Raw genomic sequence first — 21,007 nt, 5'->3', positions numbered from 1 at the left:
GGGTATGTCGATGGATGGGGGACTTTGAAGCGAAGTGGAGGTTGATGGGGACCTCAAAACCAGATTCCAGGCAACCAAGAGGGAAGGTATATCATCGCTTAACGTTGACGGAGGAATCGGTAGCAATTGAGGGACAAGGGGGTTGTGGGTGGATTGTGTGACTGGAGCTAGTTAAACAGATCATCTCGGCATATGAAAAGAAGGGATACTGATTTGCGAACTTACATATTCCTTTGCATAGAGTTCTTGATGACAACAGAGGAGACTGCCGGTATAAACTGTATGGTTACGGTAGAGATGAGCTGAAGAATTAAGACTGGAGCGCATGGATTCCACTGTTATGGGTGGATGGATGGATGTTGCTGAAAATAGTCCTCGGTTGGTCCCTCCACATGTTAGGTTTGGCACTACTGTAACAGGCTTTCGTGAAAGTGGTCAACGAATAGGGCTTAGGCAAAGGTCAAGATGGGAACGGGAATACCCACGCTGACCCAACTCCCGCTCGTATCTGCGCTGTAGTTACTCCACGAGGCGAAGAGTGAGTCGACGTTGGTAGAAGCAACTGACATTAAATGGAGTCCTTCTGTTCTGTAACGTGTGGTTCGATGTGGTGATGACTAACAGCTCAGCTCAACACAGACCCATCCCGCATCCAGATATCGAGACTTGAGCTGCTGGGAAGATGAGGCCGGGTTTGACGTGACTTGTAACAAGTGATGGCGTCCAATTAAGAGTCCGCAGTATCATGTATAAGAGTAAGCAGCGTATATGTTCACTGCATACAACGTTGTATGTGAAAAGCATCACATTCGGAGAAGTAGCCCAGAGGTTCAGTGAGGGTGATATACGTTGCGTTCCGCTCAATCGTGGCTGTGGCTGACAAGATTGCCTCCTTGCATTGATGAGTTGAAATTTTGGAATTCCACCATCTCTGATTCGGATTTAACTCAGAAATACCGGGTAACAAGTTGATTATGCTGGTGAGGAGTGAAGACCGCTTTTGAACTCGAAATATCGGATCATGATATATAATACAACCTACCTACCTAGACTACCTGAACAAAACGTTGATCAAATGATGGAAAGATTTGTAGGTGTTATCCAGCGGCCGTTGCCCGTTTTTAGAAGGGACAGCTCCATCATCGGGCTCAATCTAAGCCGCAAGCCATGACGTTTTGCGCTAAACGCCAAAGGCTAGCGCAGATTGGGATCCAATGGGAGGTGGTTTGTTTTACGAAAGCTGCAGGACACATGGAAGTATCGGATACTTGAGTTTCATCTGGAAGAGGTAATCCCTAACAGAGAGGCAGTTCTATGTGGTAGGACAAGAGAACTGCAGAGAGTAGAAGAAATGGTCACCTCCTACATGCAGCATCTCTTAGATGATAATCTGAACTGGTCGCACAATCAATGGAAGTCGTCTCCCGATAAGCATCCATGACTTGAGCCCTGAGATGGGCTGAGATAAAGATAGGACATGCGTTCTTAGCGTGGACCCAGCCACAATGCCCAGCTTTGAAGCAGACACCAGAGCCGATAGCTCCAAGCCCGAATCCTTCCATCCGCCTTAGTAGGTACGGATATCCATTCCACAAAATCTCACTCGAAGCCAGGTGTTGAATTCCTTCGTGCCAGGGCCGATTAAGAGGAGAGAGGTTTAAGCGTAAATCATGGTGCAATATGAGACACAAGAAGTATGAGATACGGGTCAGTTGAAGAAAATCCAAGTTGGAGCTCGTAATGCTCACCAGGAAACAATCCACTTATACTTGCAGATCCTCACTGTGGAAGCCAAGGGCATTTGGGGGGATCCATCATCAACCGACGGCGACGGTTTCGCTAGGTTAGGTAGGTATTATGGGAAGCAGAATCCCGTCCATCCAGTTCAGCTCCCTACAGCCAGCAGCTACCTTGGTTCTCAGGTGCATAGGTGTGCACTGCCGTCTGGCCCGGGGCGTTCTACAGACTCACAGGCCCCTCTAGCGTTTTATCCCCAGTGCTGACTTGACATGTACCTGATACTTCTCCATGGCCCGCCCCCCTGTTAGATTCCATTGTTCTTCCCACCTCAACGACTGGGACAAGGGCGTCTCTCTTCCCTTGCTGCCCCCCCCAAAAAAAGAATCCATCCGTCAGGTTCGATCGACACACACGACTATTGCATTGCGCGCACAGCAGAACCTACCTACTACCTTACCTATTCGCTCACGCATTTTGCTGCTCTACCTACCTACCTACCTACTGTTGGGCCTTTTTCCCTCCTTCTCCTCTCTTTGGTTTCTTGCTTCCTGCCTAATTCTTCACTCGCTCGTTCCGTCAATCGATTTCGCTTCGCTTCACTTCGCTTCCCTATTTCTGTATTTCAGGTAGCTTCATCAGCTTTGTCTACCCATCGTAGATAACTCTAGTAGCAATCAGCATTTGATCCGTGGTCATCTGAACAAACATCATCTCACATCCGTTGCCATCTCTCGAGAATCACGTCGCTCGCTCCTTCTCTCGTTTGCTCGTTTGCTGGCCGGTCCTCTAATCTTCTTTCGGCTTACTCTTGTCGACACCCAAGATGATCTCCGTCTGAGCCACCACGAACCTCTCCGATCCTATTGTTCGCCTTCACAGTTTGAGTCCACTGGCAAATTTCAACAGCCTTGGTTATTCCAGCTTCTTGGATAGTCTTGATCTCGAAGCTATGCAGCTTGGTCTGACCAGTCAACAGCTTGTCGACTGTTCGCAAGATTGCCGCCCTTACTCACACCATCGCGGTCTCATCCAAGACCTGCCCAGGAGGCGACATGTGGCACGGCCATCGAAATCCCCGATATCTGGCTCCGCGCCTGCTGCCTTCGCTCCCGTAGTTTCTTCTGGTCACTCGTGCAATCAGTGTTATTCCACAACCATGACACAAGCTGTCCCTCGACAAAGGGCGTGGCTCCCTCGATACAGCACAATATCCCAGCTGTCGAAAAGTCTCCTCGTCGCTCTTCTCATTGCAATGCACGCCGTATCGCCTGCTCATGCCGTGAGGATCCCCTTCACAAACTGCCTCAGCGACGCCTACCGCTTGCACGAGCCGGCGAGGCTGCAATGGGTCCCCTTATATGCCGATGCCGTCTTCGATACCGAGAACGAGAAACACAACCTTCGAGTTATTGTTTGGGGGAACGTCACGGGTACCCGAGATGGCAGCGCGATGCCACCGCCTGGTGACCCTTCTTGGAAGGATCCTAGCGATATCAATGGCAAAATCGCCGTAACCCCCCAGAAGAAAGATGGCTACAACACTGCTACGACCTACTTCCCCAAGGTTCACTTCTTGACATATGCTCCGTACAACACCGGCAAATTTAATTTCTGCAGCACTTCATTGGTAAACGGATCTTGCCCGCTTGGACCTTACTTTGGACCTGTCGATTATAGGTATGTCCTTGTCCATAAACAACTCATGAATTGAAGTCGAGAGATGTACTGACCACAAATCTATAGTGATGCATACAAGTTACCTTCTATGAACATCACATGGGACGCCTACTCATCTTATGCGTTTGCGTCCCTAGCACCTAGTATGTCAATAATCGATGGGACTCGCGATGCTCCTCAGATTGGCTGTGTTTCCATGGCGGTGACCCCGGATCTGGGAGATCTCTCGTGGCTACTCAAGTTTTTGCCCATGATAGTGCTCCTTTTTACAGGGTTTGCAGTCGTGTTCTCGGCCATCTTTAGTCCCTGGGGCTCATCTGATATCTTCCACTGGACCTCCAATTATGGTCGAGATGTTGATCTGCTTCGTCTTGTCACACCGGGCTTTGGAGATTGCCTTCAGTATATCCAATTTATCGCGTTGAGCGGTGGCCTAACTCTTGACTATCCCGGCTTCTATCAACCCATTGTCAGCCAGATGGCCTGGTCGACTCTAATGTTCAACGAGAGCTTTGTCGCCGATGCCCCATCATGGCAGAGCGTTGTCGACGGTATTTATGTCACCAATGCTACTTATGGACTTCAAGAGCTTGGTCAATTGGTTGGTATGGCTGAGAGTAGAGATATTTGGGCCGGTATGATGGTTTGGCTATGTGTGTGCATTGCTTCTGTTACCGTTCTAGTCCAGGGCGCATTTGCAGTGCAGTGGTTATTCCGAAAGATCAACAACACCCCCGAGGAAGATTTGCGTTCAAAGAATCTCCCCTTTTCCGTTGGCAACGCCGTCCGCATTATCTTCAACTATTTCTTATTTCCGATCATCGCTCTGTCTTGCTTTCAGCTAGTCACTGCTGGTGATTCTCCGACCTATACGATTGCCCTTGCCGTCGTTACCTTGGTTCTCCTCATAATTTTCGCGGCATACCTCTTTTATCTCATAATCAGAACACGGCCAAAGTCCGTCCTCTACGATGATTTGCCGACTGTTCTCTTATACGGCCCTCTGTATAATACATACTCCGACGAGGCTGCTGGGTTCGCTCTCATTCCTGTCTTCCTAACATTCCTCCGGGGTATCACTGTCGGTGCCGTGCAGCCTAGTGGTATCGCTCAGGTGGTACTGCTCGCCATTTGCGAAGTGATTCACATCCTTACCATCCATGCCTTCCGGCCGTTCCAGCGTTCAACGGCGATGAACGCTTATCATACACTTTTTGGAACACTTCGTCTAATTTCTATCTTACTAATGGTAGCATTCGTGCCTACTCTGGATGTTTCTGAAGGCGACAAGGGTTGGATTGGTTACATCATCTTAGGAATCCACGGCGCGGCTTTGATATTTGGTTTCTTCCTCAACGCACTGCAGACCATTATCGAAGTCGCGGCTCGCATGCTCGGAGCTGGCGGAGACGACGCTCGAGGTCTGACCCGTGGCGGACTCACAAAGATCTTTGGTATGCGACAGCTGTCTCGCCGCAACACACAGCAACGCAACACTGGTCCATCCCGAGCAAGCCAGTTGTCGACTGCAACAATGTTGGACGTGGACGATAGCGGCAAGTCAGGATATGCCATGCCAAGCGGAAGGGTTCGAAGCGAGTCTGGTGCTAGCCTCGGTGGACTCATGAACCCTCGGCATAGGAGCAGCTCGGCGCTCGATAGCATCGATGTTTACTCTGGCATGCCGCAGAATGTGGATAGCAGCAGCTCATACATGCCCAACACCCCTGGGGAGAGGAGTGCATTTTCGTTCCTGCCCTCCCCCGGCGCTGCTCGCCATCACCCTGCACAATCAATAGATGCTGCCGATCCTTACTATCGACCTCCTCGAAGACGACAGACGATGAACGAGTCCATCCACTCCGAAGGACCTGGTGGCCCTAACACAGCAGATGTCAAAGGCGCTAACCCAGCTGGAGTTCTAGGCGATCCTGCAGATATGGGTGCAGATATCTCTCGAGGAGCAACACCAGCGCCCCCTCCCGCTGGATACTCTCAAGCCAGTATACCTCCGAATCGACCCGATTATGCCACTCGCGAGGTTGACTTTTACTACGGGGTTCGTGGACCCGCGCTGAACTCGGACGGCCCGGGCCGGAAACTTGGAACTGGTCCCGCCGATCCAACTGGTCCTGTGGCTACTGCCTCGGGCTGGTTCCGGAATCTATTCGGTGGAAAGACAAAGGAGAAGGGTAAGGGTTTCGAAGTTGTGAGGAGCTCACGGATGCCTCCAGCCATGATGGCTAGGAATGGTGGAGAGTCGCCCCCTGAAGGTATTCCAGTGGCTATGGGCGTACTACGGAACGGTCCAATTGACTCAGATGATGAAGACGAGCCTCGACCAAGGCGGTCTCCCGGACGACAACCTCAAAGTGCTCTACTAGATGACAACGGCGACCCTCAAGACTCTGAGCCGGAGAGTCCTGTGCTGGAGCGACCCCGACGTACGTTCAGTGCCGGCAGTGAGAGCTTCCCTCGAGAGCCAAGCAAATCTTTGTCAAAGGCGCCGCATATCGCACTGCGCGAAGCTGAGGAAGATGATGCCCCAGAGATTCCTCGGAAGAGCTCTAAGCGTGCCTCTGGCCACTTTGGAGGCAGCGATCACAGCCGAGCGCCATCTCTTACTCTCATGAATATGCCAGGCTCTACGATATCCTTTGAATCTCAGTGGCGAGGAGACCCTGATGCTGTTAGCCGCACCTCAAGTCACCACCGTGCTACGCTATCAGCGTCATCGCGGCTACCGTTTGAGCGAACCCACTCCCAAAAACGATTGTCGTCCAATTCGTCCATGGAGTTTCCCGGCGAGTTCACCAACATCGACTTCGGTCCTTCAGTTGATGAGCGGCCGGCCAGTTTTGGCATGGTGTCACAACATGGTGTCAGCCGAGTTGACCCGTTGCACCGTGACGTGGATCTGCTAGGCAGCTCCGCTGAGCTTGTCGAAGATCCTCCTGTCAGACCTCGCACTTGATATTTCTGCTGTTATACCTAGCCAAGTCGGAGGTCTATTGGCCACTCTTCTATGTTGCTTGCCATAACACACTCGTCGACATGATCAGCTACTACACACCCTTCTCGGGTTTCAATCTAATACTAGTTTCTTTTTTGTTTAGTTGCCTCAAGGGGCGAAAACATGTACACGATTTATAGACCAAGGTCCACAAGATCCTTGCACATGAGCACACATGCTCACCTTCCCTCATTCTTGGTTATGAATCGAACACAATTCAGTCACAGCTTCAAGTTCTTCACGAAGCAACTCGAACTCTGAAAGTACAAGCGAACGAGAAGGCGTTACACACGGGATTTTTTATGGCAGATTTTTATTACTCGAGCCTTACTGCCTTGAGTCAATTTTCTTTTGTGTTTAGGGATATGTTCTTTTTGAGAATGTCCATACTAGCGTTGGCGTAACAAAAAGCTGGTTCAGGGAGGGGGATTTACACAAGGGTCATCAAAGCCCCAGCATGTCTACTGTGTTTTATGTAGTAGGTTTTCTTTTTTTTTTTTTTGGGGGGGGGGGAGGGGGGGAATGAAGGTGTAGTTATACAATTGCGGAGGTGTATGCTGCCAAGGTTCTGGATATGATTCACCAGCTTGGGACGATGAAGAGCCGGATTTACTAGGCACAATTCTAATGAGAGGTCGCAATGATCCTTCCTTTACTTGGTCTCGTTTGTTTGTGCATGTTTTAACAAACAGCGGTCTGCTCATATGCAAATAGTTTTTTAGTCGTACCACAAATAGTCCCTCAGCAAGATATGTATCTGTTACGCATATGACATTTCGTCTTCGGTTGCGACGTGACCTTTGTTATCTGATACCTTTGCGTCCCTTTGGTATTTCACTTCACCGAGATGAACCCTATGCCTGACCGAGCCTTGCGCGCCGCTTCCTTGAGCGCCTGTTCCTCCACATCAGTCCACTTGACACTCAGGTCGTTCCAGTTCTTGCCAGGTGTGTTGTACTCCTTGCGCCACTGTGACTGCACCTTCTGCAGACGTGACATCTCGCGCGGGTCGCCCGAACCGCTGTACAACATGAAGGCTGTGCAGGGCGGCAAGGCAGCATAGATGCGCGTGAGACGCTCTGTAAGGCGTACGAGGGCCCGCTCGAGCTCTGACTTGTCGGATGGAACGGCCTCTGGGTCTTGTGGAGGACCACCGTCGCTGTTTGTGTTGTCGACGCGGTTACGGTTCCACCAGCCTTGAAGGGCCTCAATCTCTCGCATTCTCGCCCAGACAAAGTCAACTCCACCGCCGCGGATTTCGAGGCCATCCGGGTCTCCCTGCACGGCGCGAATTACGTTGTTAGTTACATCCTCGTCGTTCTTACAGCCGAGCTGATGAGTTGCGCCTGCTCCAGCCCCCTTAGATGGATCACCCCAGTCAACAGCTGCGCTCGTCTTGCCGACCTCCGCGCCACCTGCGGCCCCCCCTTGGGCCTTGTATGCAGTTCCAGCTCGCGCTAGTCGGCGGAACAAGTTCTCTCCCTGTGAGTCAGATGTTCCCCAGGCCTTGCCCTTTTCACATTTCTGTTTGACAAGATCGAGGCATGTCTTAGAGTCTTCGATACTGTCGTGGCCATTTGCACCACCTTTTTGGATTTCCTTTGACAGATATTTTTGCGCCAGCCATTTTAGAGACGATTTGAGAGGAGGACCGCGAGGATGCGGATAAATGATGGATGTGTCGATGATAAAGGGGTGAGTGATGCGGAGAGCCTTGGTATCTGACTCTAAAGAGTGTCCTATCAAGATTGTGCGAGGGGTCAGGAGTTCGAGTAGCTTCTGCTGGATGTCATGTAGTGTGGTTGTTACAGGTGCAAGCATCTCTTCTGTGATGCCAGAGAACTGAGTGACGTAGTCGGTAATGGGCTTATCAGGCTTGACAAGTTCATCGAGTACAACGTTGCCGAACCAGTCGACTACGCTGATTCTTGTCAAAGAGAACTCGCCCTCTCCAGTCATGCACATTTCACAATCCAGGGCCAGAATATCTCGTCCTTCTGTGATGCTGCCTTTTTCAACTTCGTCTTCTGGGACTTGACCTTCTTCAAGGCTTTTCACATGGGTGATGACCCAACCTTCGGGGAGAACGAACTGATCTCTGGCAACACCTTCCAGCATAGCTGGATGAACCAAGTAGCCGTTGTCAGTCAGATCATCAACTGTACAGAGGAACTCAGTGATGCGTGTCTTCTCGTTCTTCCATCCTGAAGGCTCGTGTGCTGGTTTGATGCCCTTCTTTGGCCCATTCTTTTCCTTCGGGGTGGGGGTTGTTAGGAAAGCGGCCAGGGGCGAATGCATCTTCCCGTGTCTATCATCACCGGGTGTCTTGACGGGCCACAGGTGCGCGAACATATCGGCGAATGGTTTCAGAGCCTCGGGCAGGCGCTCTTTCTTGAGCGGCTGGGGATAATAGTCGTCCGGCGACGTTGCAACAGCATTTCCCTCCCGATCAGCATCGTTATATGTATCGAAGTCAACGTTGTGTTTAAACATGGCCTCCTCAATACCGGGTATCATTATAGCCACAATCTTTCGGAACGCTGGACGATGGGTAATGCCAATCCATTGAGGGCCAGCTCCGTCGGCAAAGATATATGTAACCAGGTCTCGCATTTGTGAAATATTGATCTTGGATTGCAGTCGCGCATTAGGCGAGAATGCAATGGTGGGATAATTCTTGCCAGGTTTAGGGACTTTCTTGAGCTTCTTTGCGGCCCGTGAAACGACCTGCCACTCTCCGCCTTCGTCCGCGTCATGAGGATTAGAACGCTTCAGGCTGCCGTCGCTTTTTGTTGACGCATCCTTCTCAAGAGTCGCGATGGCCGTCGTGACAGGAACACCTTGGTCGAACTTGTCGGAGGGTTGGACCTCATCTTGATTGTCGTTTGAAGAGGCCTTGTCGCTGGGATCGGGGATTTGGTCAGGTCCTAGGGCTGTAAGGGCTTTGTTGACGACTTTGGCAGCTTTTCTCTTTGCTTTCTTACCCATTACGAACTTTATGCGAGTGCGAGCGCAAGCAATACGCCGCCAGAAGGAGAATCGTGGAAAGAGATCACGTCGTGAGGCAACAATGTTCGAAAGGAATAAAAAATAATGGCGACCCAAGAATGCAGACAGACTACAGTGCTAAAGGTACGTACCTATTTGCTTTCCAGGCGATTTTTCAAGGGACCTAGCAAGCTACTAGGTAGCCAAGGCAAGGTAGCCTAGAAGAGAACGGGGCGCCGGAGCAAGCTTGTTGTGAGGTCGACCAATGAGAGCGTGTCTGTAAGCTTTACCACGGCCTTTACCAGTACACGCCTGGTATGCGCCAGGGGGGGTTGACGCAGATATAAAGACCTATCAATGTTACAGTCCTCAAGAATAAATCCAGAGTCTAACTAAGGTGGGCTTCAAGTATCCAAATCATCAATTCGAGAATCTATTCGGTTCCCAAACAAACACTAGATTATTATCTCTATTCAATAGCCAAGGTCCATCTCAAGTATCTCAAGTCCCAAATTTGCCAGAGAATCTACTTGCTTCACTACGGCATACTCAAAAAAGGCTCGAGCTTGTTCACTCTCAGGATTCTCTTTCCAGGTGTTGATAAGAGACATCTCCTGGTCTCTTCCTGGTAGCTCGTTGATCTCATCCAGCATCTGCTGAGCGGTGGCCGAGACCTCCCATTCTCGAACATAGTCTCTGGGAACAGACGCTATAATCATAATGAGAAGCATTTGGCACAAGGAAACTTGGTCAATATCCTGCAGTGTCTGAAGAGCCCTCTGGTTAATATCCCCTTTTGATGCCACGGCTTGTGAGTTGCCGAGTGAGGCTGTGTCAGCTGCCGTATTGGCAAGTAATTTGGCGACGAGTAAAAGGCCCTTGGTGCGAATAGGATGATATGGCAAGACATGTCGATAAGGTTCGCTGGAAGTCGCGACGAAGCATGCCGTAGTCAAAGCATATATAAAGTTGCTTTCTTCGATGTATAGGATCGATACCTCAGTCAGCAGCTGTGGGAGCGGTGATACTGCCCAAAGGTTCTGGGCTCTCAGTCCTTTGCATTGCTGGTAACGAGCTCGAAGTACTCTTCGACGATCCTCTGGTGATAAGGTAGTGTCTTTCTCATCCATCAGGTCAGATAGTTGCTCGCTAAAACTCGTAGCCGTTGAGGCTTTGGTCGAATCTGTTGCAGCAGGGTGCTTGCCAAGCTTGCCGACATCAGCAACCAGGCTATGGCGGTTCATATTGATGATCGGAGAGCCGGCGCAGACTTGGTAGACGTTGAGGTCTTTCTCGCATCTAGGGCATTGACAATCAAAAAAGTACGGTGCGAGTGCATGTTGTCTCTTGGACAGAGGGAACGTGTAATCTGATGGCATGTCAGTGGGCATCTTGAGGATATCTTGTGGGGAGACATACCAGTGTAAGAGATCTCGATCTCCTCATCGACTTTGATCGGCTTTTCGGCTCTCAGTATGGCCTTCCTGCCAACAAACTGCACCATAGCATTAGGGGTGCAGGAGTGGTTGGCCATGGCGAGCTTTGGTTCGAGAAAGATGCCAACCTGGCCAAGATCGGCATCATGCCTGTGAAAGGTATTTGTCTGAATCTGCAGTGTGTCAGTACATTGACCTGCTGCCATGCAGTTCTGAGGAGACTTACCTTGCAGAGTAGAGCCAGCGTCTTCTGCAATTGCTCTTGACCCGTGCCCTGCCCAGTAAACGCAGTAGCGCCCATGGCCATCATCTCCATGTCGGCCCATTTGTCACTCCTCCTCCAATCCTCGACATTTCCTTCAAGGGTCTCCAGCGCAGCGCCAATACCAGGCTTCACCAGCGCCTGGATCACTGCTCGTACGGGTGTCGGTATGCCCGGGTGTCCTTGCTCGGTCACTTTACGCAGTAGTTTGCACTCTTTGGAGTGGACTGCAGTCCAGTTCGCAGATTGGCAGGCGGCATCGCAGTAGGACACAGCATGGCAGCCGGAACAGGAGCGCACGTCAGCCGGCTTGAAGCAGTGGCTGCAGATGGTTTTTATGTGAGATAGTGAGGGGATGAGAATCGTTGGTGTAAATGGGAGGATGATGTCGCCTGGAGAAAAGGCTCTGGTGGAGAAGATTCCACGACCTTTTGTGTCATGCCTTAGCTGGAAGGGCACGTCTTGATTCATTTTGGACGAGAGAGACCGAGGTTTTGGTCCGAAAGAGCCGGAAAGCAGAAATACGTATCAAAACGGGGCCCCGACTATGGTATATAAGTACCAAGGTCAGTAGGTTAGAGGTACTTGGTTATCTCAGGATCCGGTGTCAGCAAGATCCATGAATGTTTTGTTGGTTGGTTGTAAGATGGAGTAAGGTCAATAATGTAATGTCCGAATTTCTCCTGCACCGAGCTCAATCTAGCGAACCACATCAGGATCAATCCTTCAATTGCACCACATTTGGGCACAGCAATCGCACATGTAGAATGCCGCAATACTCGATTTTTTACAGCTTGAATTGTGTAGTTGCTCTATTGCTCTGCCTATAATAATCTCGCTTGGCAGATGCTACGCTCGCTACCTGCCTACCTACCTATGCTACAATTCAATCCGAGGAGGCACCTTTCCGCTCTTCCTCAATGCCGCAAGCCGATCATGTAGATCCCGGCTCCAATGTCCGCTGTCTCTCTTATTCTCCTTTAGGATCCTCGCGACATGGTAGTCCCAGCACCCCTCTCCGGTACTTGTCTCAAATACTCGGCATTTTGCGTCGCTGTCTCGCTCCGTGCGAGGCCACTGACCGAGCTTTGCGCCCATATCTTCATCCAAGAAAGTATCAAGAACCAACTGGCCGACCTTGCGCTGTGTAGTATCCCATTCCTTGCCTTCGGGCACGAGCACCTCGAGCAACAGCTTCATGCCGTCGTTCTTGAGGAATTCCTCTCGGATGGCATCGCTCTTGATGAGGCCATTGATAGCTCCAACCTTGGCTTTCGCTGTGGAGGCCAACGTCTTGGTGTTGAGCGACGATGGGACATGAGCAGGCACAAGAGGTGTATAGAAAGATTCCTTTAGAGACTTACTGTTGCTAGGACACTGACCCTCCATGAGACTAGGCCACTGCTTGGTGATCTCTTTCAAGGCCGCAGCATTGTTCTGCAGCGCGGCCCCGAGGATGGCAGCTGCTTGATGATCCCGAGGAGTGATATTAGCAGGGTAGGCAACATCTGAATCTGCCATCATGCAGAAGAGAGCCTTCAACACCGCCGGGTCTTCGGTGACCTTGAGACCGTAGTAAATATCATGTGACAGTTCTTCCATTCCCTCTAGCGCATCATCAAGCTCATTGCCCTGGCCCGTTTCGCCAGCCTTCAACATCCTCATGGCGGTGAAGAAGGGCTTGCCGACAAAATCCTCGCCCTCGGGCTCCTTGATTTTACCAATAGGTTCATAAGCTGGGGCACCCTTGGGAATTTGGGAATCCTCCTCTTGCTGCTGATCGACGACAACAACAGCCTGGTCAACCGGGAGGCCTTCGAGTGCAGGATTTCCTTCATCGGGGACATTTATCTTGGCCTCCTTCTTGCCGTTGGACATATTCAGGCGGACATGAAGTCCGTGAGGAAGTTCCTGATCATCGTGGACGACCTGGAACTCGTCTGTTGGTTGAAACACCTTTGGGTAACAGTCTTTGGGGTTATCTGTGTGGCAGATGAGTTGCACGTCTGCCTCGGGAGATGGCTGTGAGGCTGCAGCTGAAGCTGAGGCGAGTGTTGGTGCTGCGAAGATGCAGAGAACGATACCCAGGACGAAGGCGATCATGAGCGACAAGGATTTTGCCCTCGAGGGAGCCATACTGAACATCTGAGGGCTTGAACAAGCGAGATCTCTTCAAGGTTGAATAGTGAAGGTGGCCAGGATCTAATACCCGACCTGAGACCAGGGAGTATTATTGGTGATTCTTGTAAACCCTCGAGCAGAGTATTGAAGGGGGCAGATTTAAAAGTGTACAAGGTCAGAGAACTCAAGGGTAGACAACTGCAGTGAGTTTAAGGGATCGCAAAGTAAAGCGGTGACAGGCTTTGGAATCAAAAATGAGAAAACAGAAAGGATGAAAAAATGAATGAATATGGGTTTCCGTTATATGCTATGAAACCCCTAGATATGACTCAGTCAAAAGTAAAAAAAGGACACTTCTTTTTATCATAAATCGAAGTCGCTAGAAATGCAACTTGTCAAGATCCATCGACGCCCGTGCCACTATGGATGCTCGCTGTGAAAAAGAGTTTTGGCAGGTTTCTATTGGTTCGGAGCAACATTCTCGATTAGTCATGCTTCTTATTTGACCTCCATGTAAGTCAATATCACGAACAAGATTAACACGTCAACTTCATGGTTCTGATGTAGGTTTGATCCTGATCGCTGCCCGACAACATTCAAACCGTGATACTTCAATCCCCACAACGTCACATGTAGCGTGATTACTGAGAAAATGTCTCACAAGTACCAGCCTTCCCTTTCCACCTCACGAGAGCCAAATCAACAGTGACGATGATCTCAACGGCCAAGGAAATAGCTTATATGAGGGGTTTAAAACTTGTTCATATGAGCTTTATCCTGATAAAAGGGTTCATGTGATGGGAGGGAGCATAAGTTGAAGGGGCTGGCGGGACCAGAAATAGTTTCATGTCGCAAACAGCTCTATTAGAAGATTGTCTCAGTGCGGCCCACGTCCCTGCAAATTCCTCCCGAGGGGCCCCCAGACAGGACGACTATGACCGAATGCGGTACTGAAGCATGGAGCAGACTCATTGTAAGTACGGATACAATACTCGTCATATGTTCCCGATGGGAGAAGGGAGCAAGGGATCCCAAAGGACATATAAGAGCGAACAGCCCAGTAGAGTTTTCGTGATAGCAGCAAGCACTTAGTCAAACCTAGTCATTGCATCACTTCAGTTAACAACCCAAAATGTTGTCCTTCAAACTCTCCTTCTTTCTAGCCTTCTTCCTCTGGGCCTTCACTCTTGAGGCTGCACCAGCAATGCACCATCACCGCCACGGCAATCAGCATCTTCGTCGTCTCCACGCAACAAGAGCAGCACTTTTGCACCGCGAAAGATCACACTTCCACCGTGGAGCCCCTCAAGTTTTGTTCGAAGAGCCTCAGAAGCCTAGTGAGAGTGTGAGAGCACAGGCTGTGCCTGACCAGGAGATGCACCATTCCGTGGAGCGGTTAACGGTATAGATGTTCAACGGTAGGTGACAAGCCCACGATTAGCATGATGCATGTAATGACTTTTAGAAGAACAGGATTCTGCAATGGTCGGGTGTAAGTGATGAGAGGAAACCAGAAGCTGGCTCTTCTGATATTGGTGTGTTGGACGGAGTTTGTTTGATACTGGAGAGCCACATGGGCATTGGTGAGATACTTGAACCAAGGATGGTTTATAATTTTTATATGTTAGTTTCGAACACTTTCTGTACCTCTTTGGGTTTATAGAATTCATAAATTCATAAGATATCACTGCTCAAATTCTAGGGTTATTAAGCATATTATATGGAAACTGTCCATCTGCAGCACAGTCCATGATGACACGCACTGTCTTCCTCCCCATGAGACGCCCCCCATGATTGGCCACAGACACCTAAACCCTCCGCTGGAATTGGAGAGCTCTCCCTTACCTCACTCAGGTTCTACTGTAGGTACCTAGTTAATCTGGAGAATCTGTCTGTCCCTGGGAGTCGACTCTCGTATCCCGTTCCTCTTCATTTCCGTTTCCATTCCCATTTTCCCACTGTCATCTTCGGCTCAACACCCCGGCCGAACGATATTTTTCTCACTGTCCTTCCCATCTTTTTCGACGCTCCTTAATCATCGCTATCCGAAACGACCCTGCTGTTCCTCCATCAACTCCAATCGCTCTCCGGCGCGACGCTCAAGAGCTCTTGACCAGAGCTCGCTCCCTAGCGCACCCACCCCCTGGTCCCGAGATCATCATCCCGCCGACATGCCTTCTCCACGCCGAGTACGCCTACTAATCCTGGCGACGATTGGCACATTCATCTTTATTCTCTTCTACACCTCGGGATTCGACTCGCATCACGATGCAGAGACTTATACAGGTCAAGAGTTTATCAAGAAGACCCAAAATGCCATGAGCGCAAACGAACCCCCGGCACCCATTGTCGACTTTGCAACTGGAGAGAAGGCTGGACAGCCTCACGCTGACAAGGATGGAGATGGCGATATCGACGCAGACGACCAGAAGTTAGCTGCTCAGATGCAAGAGCGCCTCAAGGCGGCCGAGGCCGAGGCGAAGGGCAAGGCGAACGAGAAGGGAGGTCTGCGACCCGATCCTCCCAAGAAGGTTGTGGGAGTTGGAAGTTCCGCGGAAGGTCAGGATAAGGATAAAATCGTCAAGCCTGTTGGCGGAGACTCTGGCGATACTCCAGCTCCTGCAGCCGCAGCCGAGAAGAAACCCGAAACAGAGACGAGGAGCAAGGAGGCAATCGCGGCTCGCGAAGAGCTTGACTCTATTCTCAAGAAATCACCTGGTAGGTCTCCGAGAGCAAAGCAAATACTGGAAGTACCACAATCACTAATCATCATCCAGTCATCATCTTCTCCAAGACGTACTGTCCCTTCTCGAAGCGAGCCAAGAGCCTTCTGATCGAAAAGTACTCCATTACACCCGAGCCCTACGTCGTTGAGCTTGATATCCATCCCCAAGGCCAAGCCCTGCAAGATCAGCTACTCGAGACAACAGGCCGAAGGACCGTACCCAATATCATGGTCAACGGCGTGAGCCTGGGAGGCGCCGACGACATCACCGAGATGGACCAGGCGGGCAAGCTCGTCGGCAAGATTGTCGACCTCGGAAACAAGCGAGTCGAAGTTCTGGAACGAACCAAGTAGATTGCGTGCGCACGCTTTTCCTCCCCTTTCATGACCTCTTTAATCTTCACGGGGCACTTGTACAAGGATTTTACTGTATGGCTTTTTTTTAGGGTAAGAAGGGACTGTCATTTTGGGCCTCTGGCAGCATGATTGGAGTCTGGGCGTCTGGGAATTCTTTTTGTCACCGTGTGTAATGGTGTCATGAAAGGAGCTCTAGGGAAGATACTCTTCGACCAAGATGGTGATGTACACACAGCACAGCTAATGAATGAGATATATATACCTCTATATCCAGCCTGACCCTAAGTTATTTGCGTGCCAACAATCTGCTCCATGTCTCAAGTAGTTAACGGCATTCCAGCCTGATCCTTAGAGTACAAAACCTTATCGGATTGAGGCGGTGACTTACTTCGTTGGTGTAATCTCATTAGCGCCATGAATGCGGGAGAGTCAAACAGGATTGACACTCACATCCCAAGTAGGCAGGTCATGTAAGCCAACCCAACCAAGCTTGGCCATTTGCTACCGAGGCAGGATTTTTGGCATAACTTTAACCAACATAACATATGAAGTTGCATTTTGGTCCCATGGCACTAGTTGGAGTGCAGCCATGGATGGCATCATGACTCGCAGCCTAGTTCATCATGTGAGGTGGATTCCGTCTTTGATAACCACTACATCATCGGTTTTGAAAGCCTCTATATGTTGCATAAAACTTGGTGCGACAAACCGCATCATTTTTCACTTTTCTTGAGTCTTGCTGTTTTGCATCTGAAATGATCACTCGTCATACAACGTTGAGCTGAGATTCGCAATGGAGTTCACAGACACTATGACGAGGATGCTCGCGGTCCCAGAATTACTGGAGCTCATCCTCTTACACCTTGACATGAAGACACTTCTTGTGTCTGCATCACGGGTATGTCGTCACTGGGCCGCGATGATAGGAGAATCTCCCAGGATCCAGCAAGCGCTGTTCTTCCAACCCGTGTCCTCGGCAGGGACCCAAAAACCGCAGAGTTTCACACTCAACCCGCTGCTGGTTGAAAAGTTTGGACGATGCTTCTTCGATGTCGACCGCAAGTACACGTACCTCCGAAGAGCAGACTCGTTCTTTCGCTTGCCTTGGGCTCCCGAAGGTGCAATTGAAGCACAAGGAGAAGCGAGAAGCTTATCCATGCTGGAGAAGACGGACAGGCTTGAGAACTTTACAATGAGCACTTCCAGTTGGCGGCGGATGCTTGTATCTCAACCACCGCCTCCGACTATGGGATATTTGAAATCAGAGGGCTTCGACATGTGGTTCCGCAATGTCCGCACTGCTCTTATCAAGCCGAAATGCTCACAGGGTCTCTGCATGGGTCAGTTATACGACATGGTCCACAGCACAACGTGCCAACCGGAGAACTACTCCATGTGGTACCGGGTCAGTTGGGGTGATGCGCGGGAGACGCATCAGACGCAGCTTTGCCGGGAACAGTGCGAGCAGCTCTTCGGCGCGACTACCCTGGTGGTCGAGTTCTACAGTATGGATGGAGGGGATTGGGACTGCGGACCGTGGAGCATAGACTGCGTGAGAGAAGTGTTTACGTGTGCCGATAGTTGCGGTGGTAGAGTCGAGAAAGAGGAGGAGGAGGCTAGCTTGGAGGAGTTTGAGACCTTGGGGCTGGATGTGCTTACATCGATTTGGTGGCATAACGAGGAGGATGATTCGGCTGTAGATGTTGATGCGAATGGTTATGGGGGGTTAGAGAGTCTAAGAGAGTTTGATGTGTATGTGTGAGGTGAGTGATAGTTAGGGAGGGGTTACATTGGGTTGTTGCCTACCTAGGTAGACTGTCTGAACAGCAACTCACCGTAAGGAAAGGGACATGTCTCTGGAACGGGGCATTATATTCGGAGTAGAACATACGATATCGTTATAACATGAAGAGAGGTTTGAGGCAGAAGATTAATGATGTATTACTATGTCTTTTATTATATCAAAAGGACAATATCATAGTAAATTCCTTGAGATAAATGGAACTGATTAAGGTTAATGAAAGTGGGTTCACCGTACAGTAGCGCGGGGTCAGTAACACTACCACCAAAGATCTAGACCCTGAAAGGCAGACAAGGCAATGAATGGGAGAGGCAGACAGATAAAAGTCGGGGAAGAGGAGAGGAGAGGAGGAGATAGGACAGTACGGTACCTACCTATCTACCTACCTTACCTTACCTTCCTATCCCTTGCCTTCCATATATAAGACCTTCAGCCTCACCCCCGCCATTTCTTAGCTCTCCTATCAATTTAATATCACTCATATCCGTACAACCTTGGTAAATAAAAGCGTCTCCCTCTTTTCAAAGCTCAATTCATCGTCTGTCACAACAAAAATGGACACCACAAGCGACGCTGCCTCTGTCCTCTCAGGCTCGACCGTCTTCTCCAAGGAAGCCCAGGACCATGTCTCACCGACAAAAGCCGACGCGGACATGGCTACAAACGAAGCCGCAAAGCAACACCAGCAGCGCAAGAGCATGCGACAGCGAGTCCGCAATGTCGTAGCCGACCTCGGACGCCCTCCGACGGCGAGAGATGATGCCAAGAGCGGAAATGTCACACAAAAGCATGTGGATGTCGGGCCTGCAGCCGGGACGGTCCTCATGGGCTCTGCCACCGTCTAGTTATTAGGTAGTTAAAGGCAGAATCATATGAGGACATGGAATATTTTGAGGCCGGGAATTTAATGGGACGATACATGGATGGAATGGATGAATGCTTTGGATGACTGGATCAGATCAGATGCCTTTTACTTTTACTTTTATCTTTACTGTACGAGTCATGGCGTTGGAAATAAGTTGAATTGGATACCAAGTGTTGACCACCATTTATCAACGGAGCCATTTATCGGCAACGGGCATGATTGACAACCTACCAAAGCAGCGTTAAGTTCTGATGCATGCGCATGATGCTGATTGAATCAGGCCTTATCACTACCATCTCCCGTTCAGCTCGATTTTGACCATTTAATACTGCATCATTGGTTAACCAACTACTTTCCTCTTCAAGACTCCCATCTTACATCAGCATCGAGTTATATCCACCTCACTCAGCCTCAAGACTCGCACCCATTATTATTGAGTCCTACCCTATCTGGCACTCGTGGGGCTCATAAACTACATCTACCCTGCCCTACCCTGTGCCTTGCCGCTTGCTTGCATCATCAATCTATTCACAAGGTCGGTTTGTTTTGAATACGAAACATTGTGCAAGTTTCCTTACATGTAGAAACTTCGGTGGGGCGGCTCATTTAGGGGTTCCACGGAGTTCAGGCTGACAAATATCTACGCTTTATTAATACGGCGGCTTCCTATGTACGCATTACGCATTATCAGGAGACCATCTCGAGGTAAAGAGCAGTGAAGTATATATAGCTGTATATATCTGTAGAACTGCAATATCTGTAGAGTGTCATCGATCTATACTGGTACATCAAGCCATATACCACCTACCTTGCACCGAACCCAAGCCCGTAATGTCTTCTATCCCCTCAACTCAGCAAGCCATAGTCCTCCCTGCAAAACGCACCCCGTTCGCCTTTCAGACGGTCCCAGTGTATCCTCCAGCCCCCGGTGAAGTCCTGGTTCGTGTTGCCTGGACCTCTTCAACTCCTCTAGACCTTCATCGTGCCGATGGCGGTCTACTCATCTCTGAGTACCCGCAGCAAATGGGCAGTGGTGGTGCTGCTGGAAGAGTCGTGGCTGTTGGAGATGGCGGCGACCTCAAGGGTCTGAGTGTCGGAGACCGTGTCGTTTCCTTTGCTTTCCATGGCGGAAAAGAGGCTAATCATCAGGAATACATCACGATTCCCGCATATCTTGCTTCCAAAATCCCAGACAACGTATCTTACCAGGAAGCGGTGACGGTCTCTGTGAATCTCGTGACTGTCTTCCACACTGCCACTGCCGATCTCAAGCTGGAGCTTCCATGGCCTGTACCACAAGGTTACACGCCCAAGCAAGCTGATGACCCTATCCTCATCTGGGGCGCCTCGAGCAGCGTCGGTATCTATGCCGTCCAGGTCTTCAGGCACTGGGGCTTCAAAAATATCGTCGCCGTGGCAAGTGAAAAGCAGCATGCGTACCTTCGCAGCATCGGCGCAACCGAGACCTTTGACTATCGGAAGCAAGATGTTGTCGATAAGATCCTCCAATTCATCAGTGACAGAACAGAGCCCCAACTGCCTTATATTATCGACTGCATTGGTTCTCTAGAGGGCACTCTAAGGCCTCTGTCCAAAATTGCTCAACGCGGCAGCACTGTGGCTGTTATGCTGCCTGTCATTCTCAAAGATGCCACACTCGAAGAAGAGCCTGAGTATGAGATGGACGTCTCCAATGTGTTGGCTGGTCAATGGGCCGATGGCGTTGAAGTTCGTGGTGTGCGAACACATTTCTACCTATCAGTAAGTCACTCTTGGTCACCCGAATGAGGCATTCAAAGACTGACATAAACTAGAACGAGTTTCTCAAGGAAAAGGCTCAACCAGAGATGGTACCCAAACTACTCAAAGACGGCGTCATTACCCCCAATAAGTATCGTGCTGTGGAAGGTTCATCGGCTGTTGAGAGGGCCCAAAAGGCATTGGATATTCTGAGAAATAAGGGAGTCAGTGGCGAAAGGCTGGTCTGGAGGATCACTGAAGATGAGGTGTGAATCAGCATCA

At 50.1% G+C, this 21,007-nt stretch overlaps 8 protein-coding genes across 8 annotated transcripts; 5 read left to right on the top strand and 3 right to left on the bottom strand.

Annotated features, from left to right (window-relative positions):
- Positions 1–2,896: 2,896 nt before the first annotated feature.
- Positions 2,897–6,391, top strand: J7337_000728 (uncharacterized protein; the record flags this gene model as incomplete). Its single annotated transcript, XM_044818476.1, has 2 exons — positions 2,897–3,417; positions 3,484–6,391. 2 exons carry the CDS (start codon positions 2,897–2,899, stop codon positions 6,389–6,391), a joined length of 3,429 nt encoding a protein of 1,142 aa, XP_044686178.1.
- Positions 6,392–7,264: 873 nt separating this feature from the next.
- J7337_000727 (uncharacterized protein) lies at positions 7,265–9,418 on the bottom strand (the record flags this gene model as incomplete). Its single annotated transcript, XM_044818475.1, has 1 exon — positions 7,265–9,418. One exon carries the CDS (start codon positions 9,416–9,418, stop codon positions 7,265–7,267), a length of 2,154 nt encoding a protein of 717 aa, XP_044686177.1.
- A 473-nt stretch (positions 9,419–9,891) lies between these two features.
- Positions 9,892–11,587, bottom strand: J7337_000726 (uncharacterized protein; the record flags this gene model as incomplete). The annotated part of the gene is made up of 3 exons (XM_044818474.1): positions 9,892–10,787; positions 10,838–11,027; positions 11,081–11,587. 3 exons carry the CDS (start codon positions 11,585–11,587, stop codon positions 9,892–9,894), a joined length of 1,593 nt encoding a protein of 530 aa, XP_044686176.1.
- Positions 11,588–11,995: 408 nt separating this feature from the next.
- On the bottom strand, positions 11,996–13,252 carry J7337_000725 (uncharacterized protein; the record flags this gene model as incomplete). Its single annotated transcript, XM_044818473.1, has 1 exon — positions 11,996–13,252. One exon carries the CDS (start codon positions 13,250–13,252, stop codon positions 11,996–11,998), a length of 1,257 nt encoding a protein of 418 aa, XP_044686175.1.
- A 2,156-nt stretch (positions 13,253–15,408) lies between these two features.
- J7337_000724 (uncharacterized protein) lies at positions 15,409–16,316 on the top strand (the record flags this gene model as incomplete). The annotated part of the gene is made up of 2 exons (XM_044818472.1): positions 15,409–15,955; positions 16,015–16,316. 2 exons carry the CDS (start codon positions 15,409–15,411, stop codon positions 16,314–16,316), a joined length of 849 nt encoding a protein of 282 aa, XP_044686174.1.
- Positions 16,317–17,112: 796 nt separating this feature from the next.
- Positions 17,113–18,081, top strand: J7337_000723 (uncharacterized protein; the record flags this gene model as incomplete). The annotated part of the gene is made up of 1 exon (XM_044818471.1): positions 17,113–18,081. The coding sequence occupies one exon, from the start codon at positions 17,113–17,115 to the stop codon at positions 18,079–18,081; it is 969 nt and encodes a 322-aa protein (XP_044686173.1).
- A 593-nt stretch (positions 18,082–18,674) lies between these two features.
- On the top strand, positions 18,675–18,965 carry J7337_000722 (uncharacterized protein; the record flags this gene model as incomplete). The annotated part of the gene is made up of 1 exon (XM_044818470.1): positions 18,675–18,965. One exon carries the CDS (start codon positions 18,675–18,677, stop codon positions 18,963–18,965), a length of 291 nt encoding a protein of 96 aa, XP_044686172.1.
- Positions 18,966–19,816: 851 nt separating this feature from the next.
- J7337_000721 (uncharacterized protein) lies at positions 19,817–20,997 on the top strand (the record flags this gene model as incomplete). Its single annotated transcript, XM_044818469.1, has 2 exons — positions 19,817–20,746; positions 20,800–20,997. The coding sequence occupies 2 exons, from the start codon at positions 19,817–19,819 to the stop codon at positions 20,995–20,997; spliced, it is 1,128 nt and encodes a 375-aa protein (XP_044686171.1).
- Positions 20,998–21,007: the final 10 nt, after the last annotated feature.

The sequence above is a fragment of the Fusarium musae genome, chromosome 1 (genome assembly GCF_019915245.1).
Source record: "Fusarium musae strain F31 chromosome 1, whole genome shotgun sequence".
Taxonomy (NCBI): Eukaryota; Fungi; Ascomycota; class Sordariomycetes; order Hypocreales; family Nectriaceae; genus Fusarium; species Fusarium musae.
The sequence above is the reverse complement of the archived record's forward strand: the minus strand, read 5'-3'. Positions and strand labels throughout refer to the sequence as shown.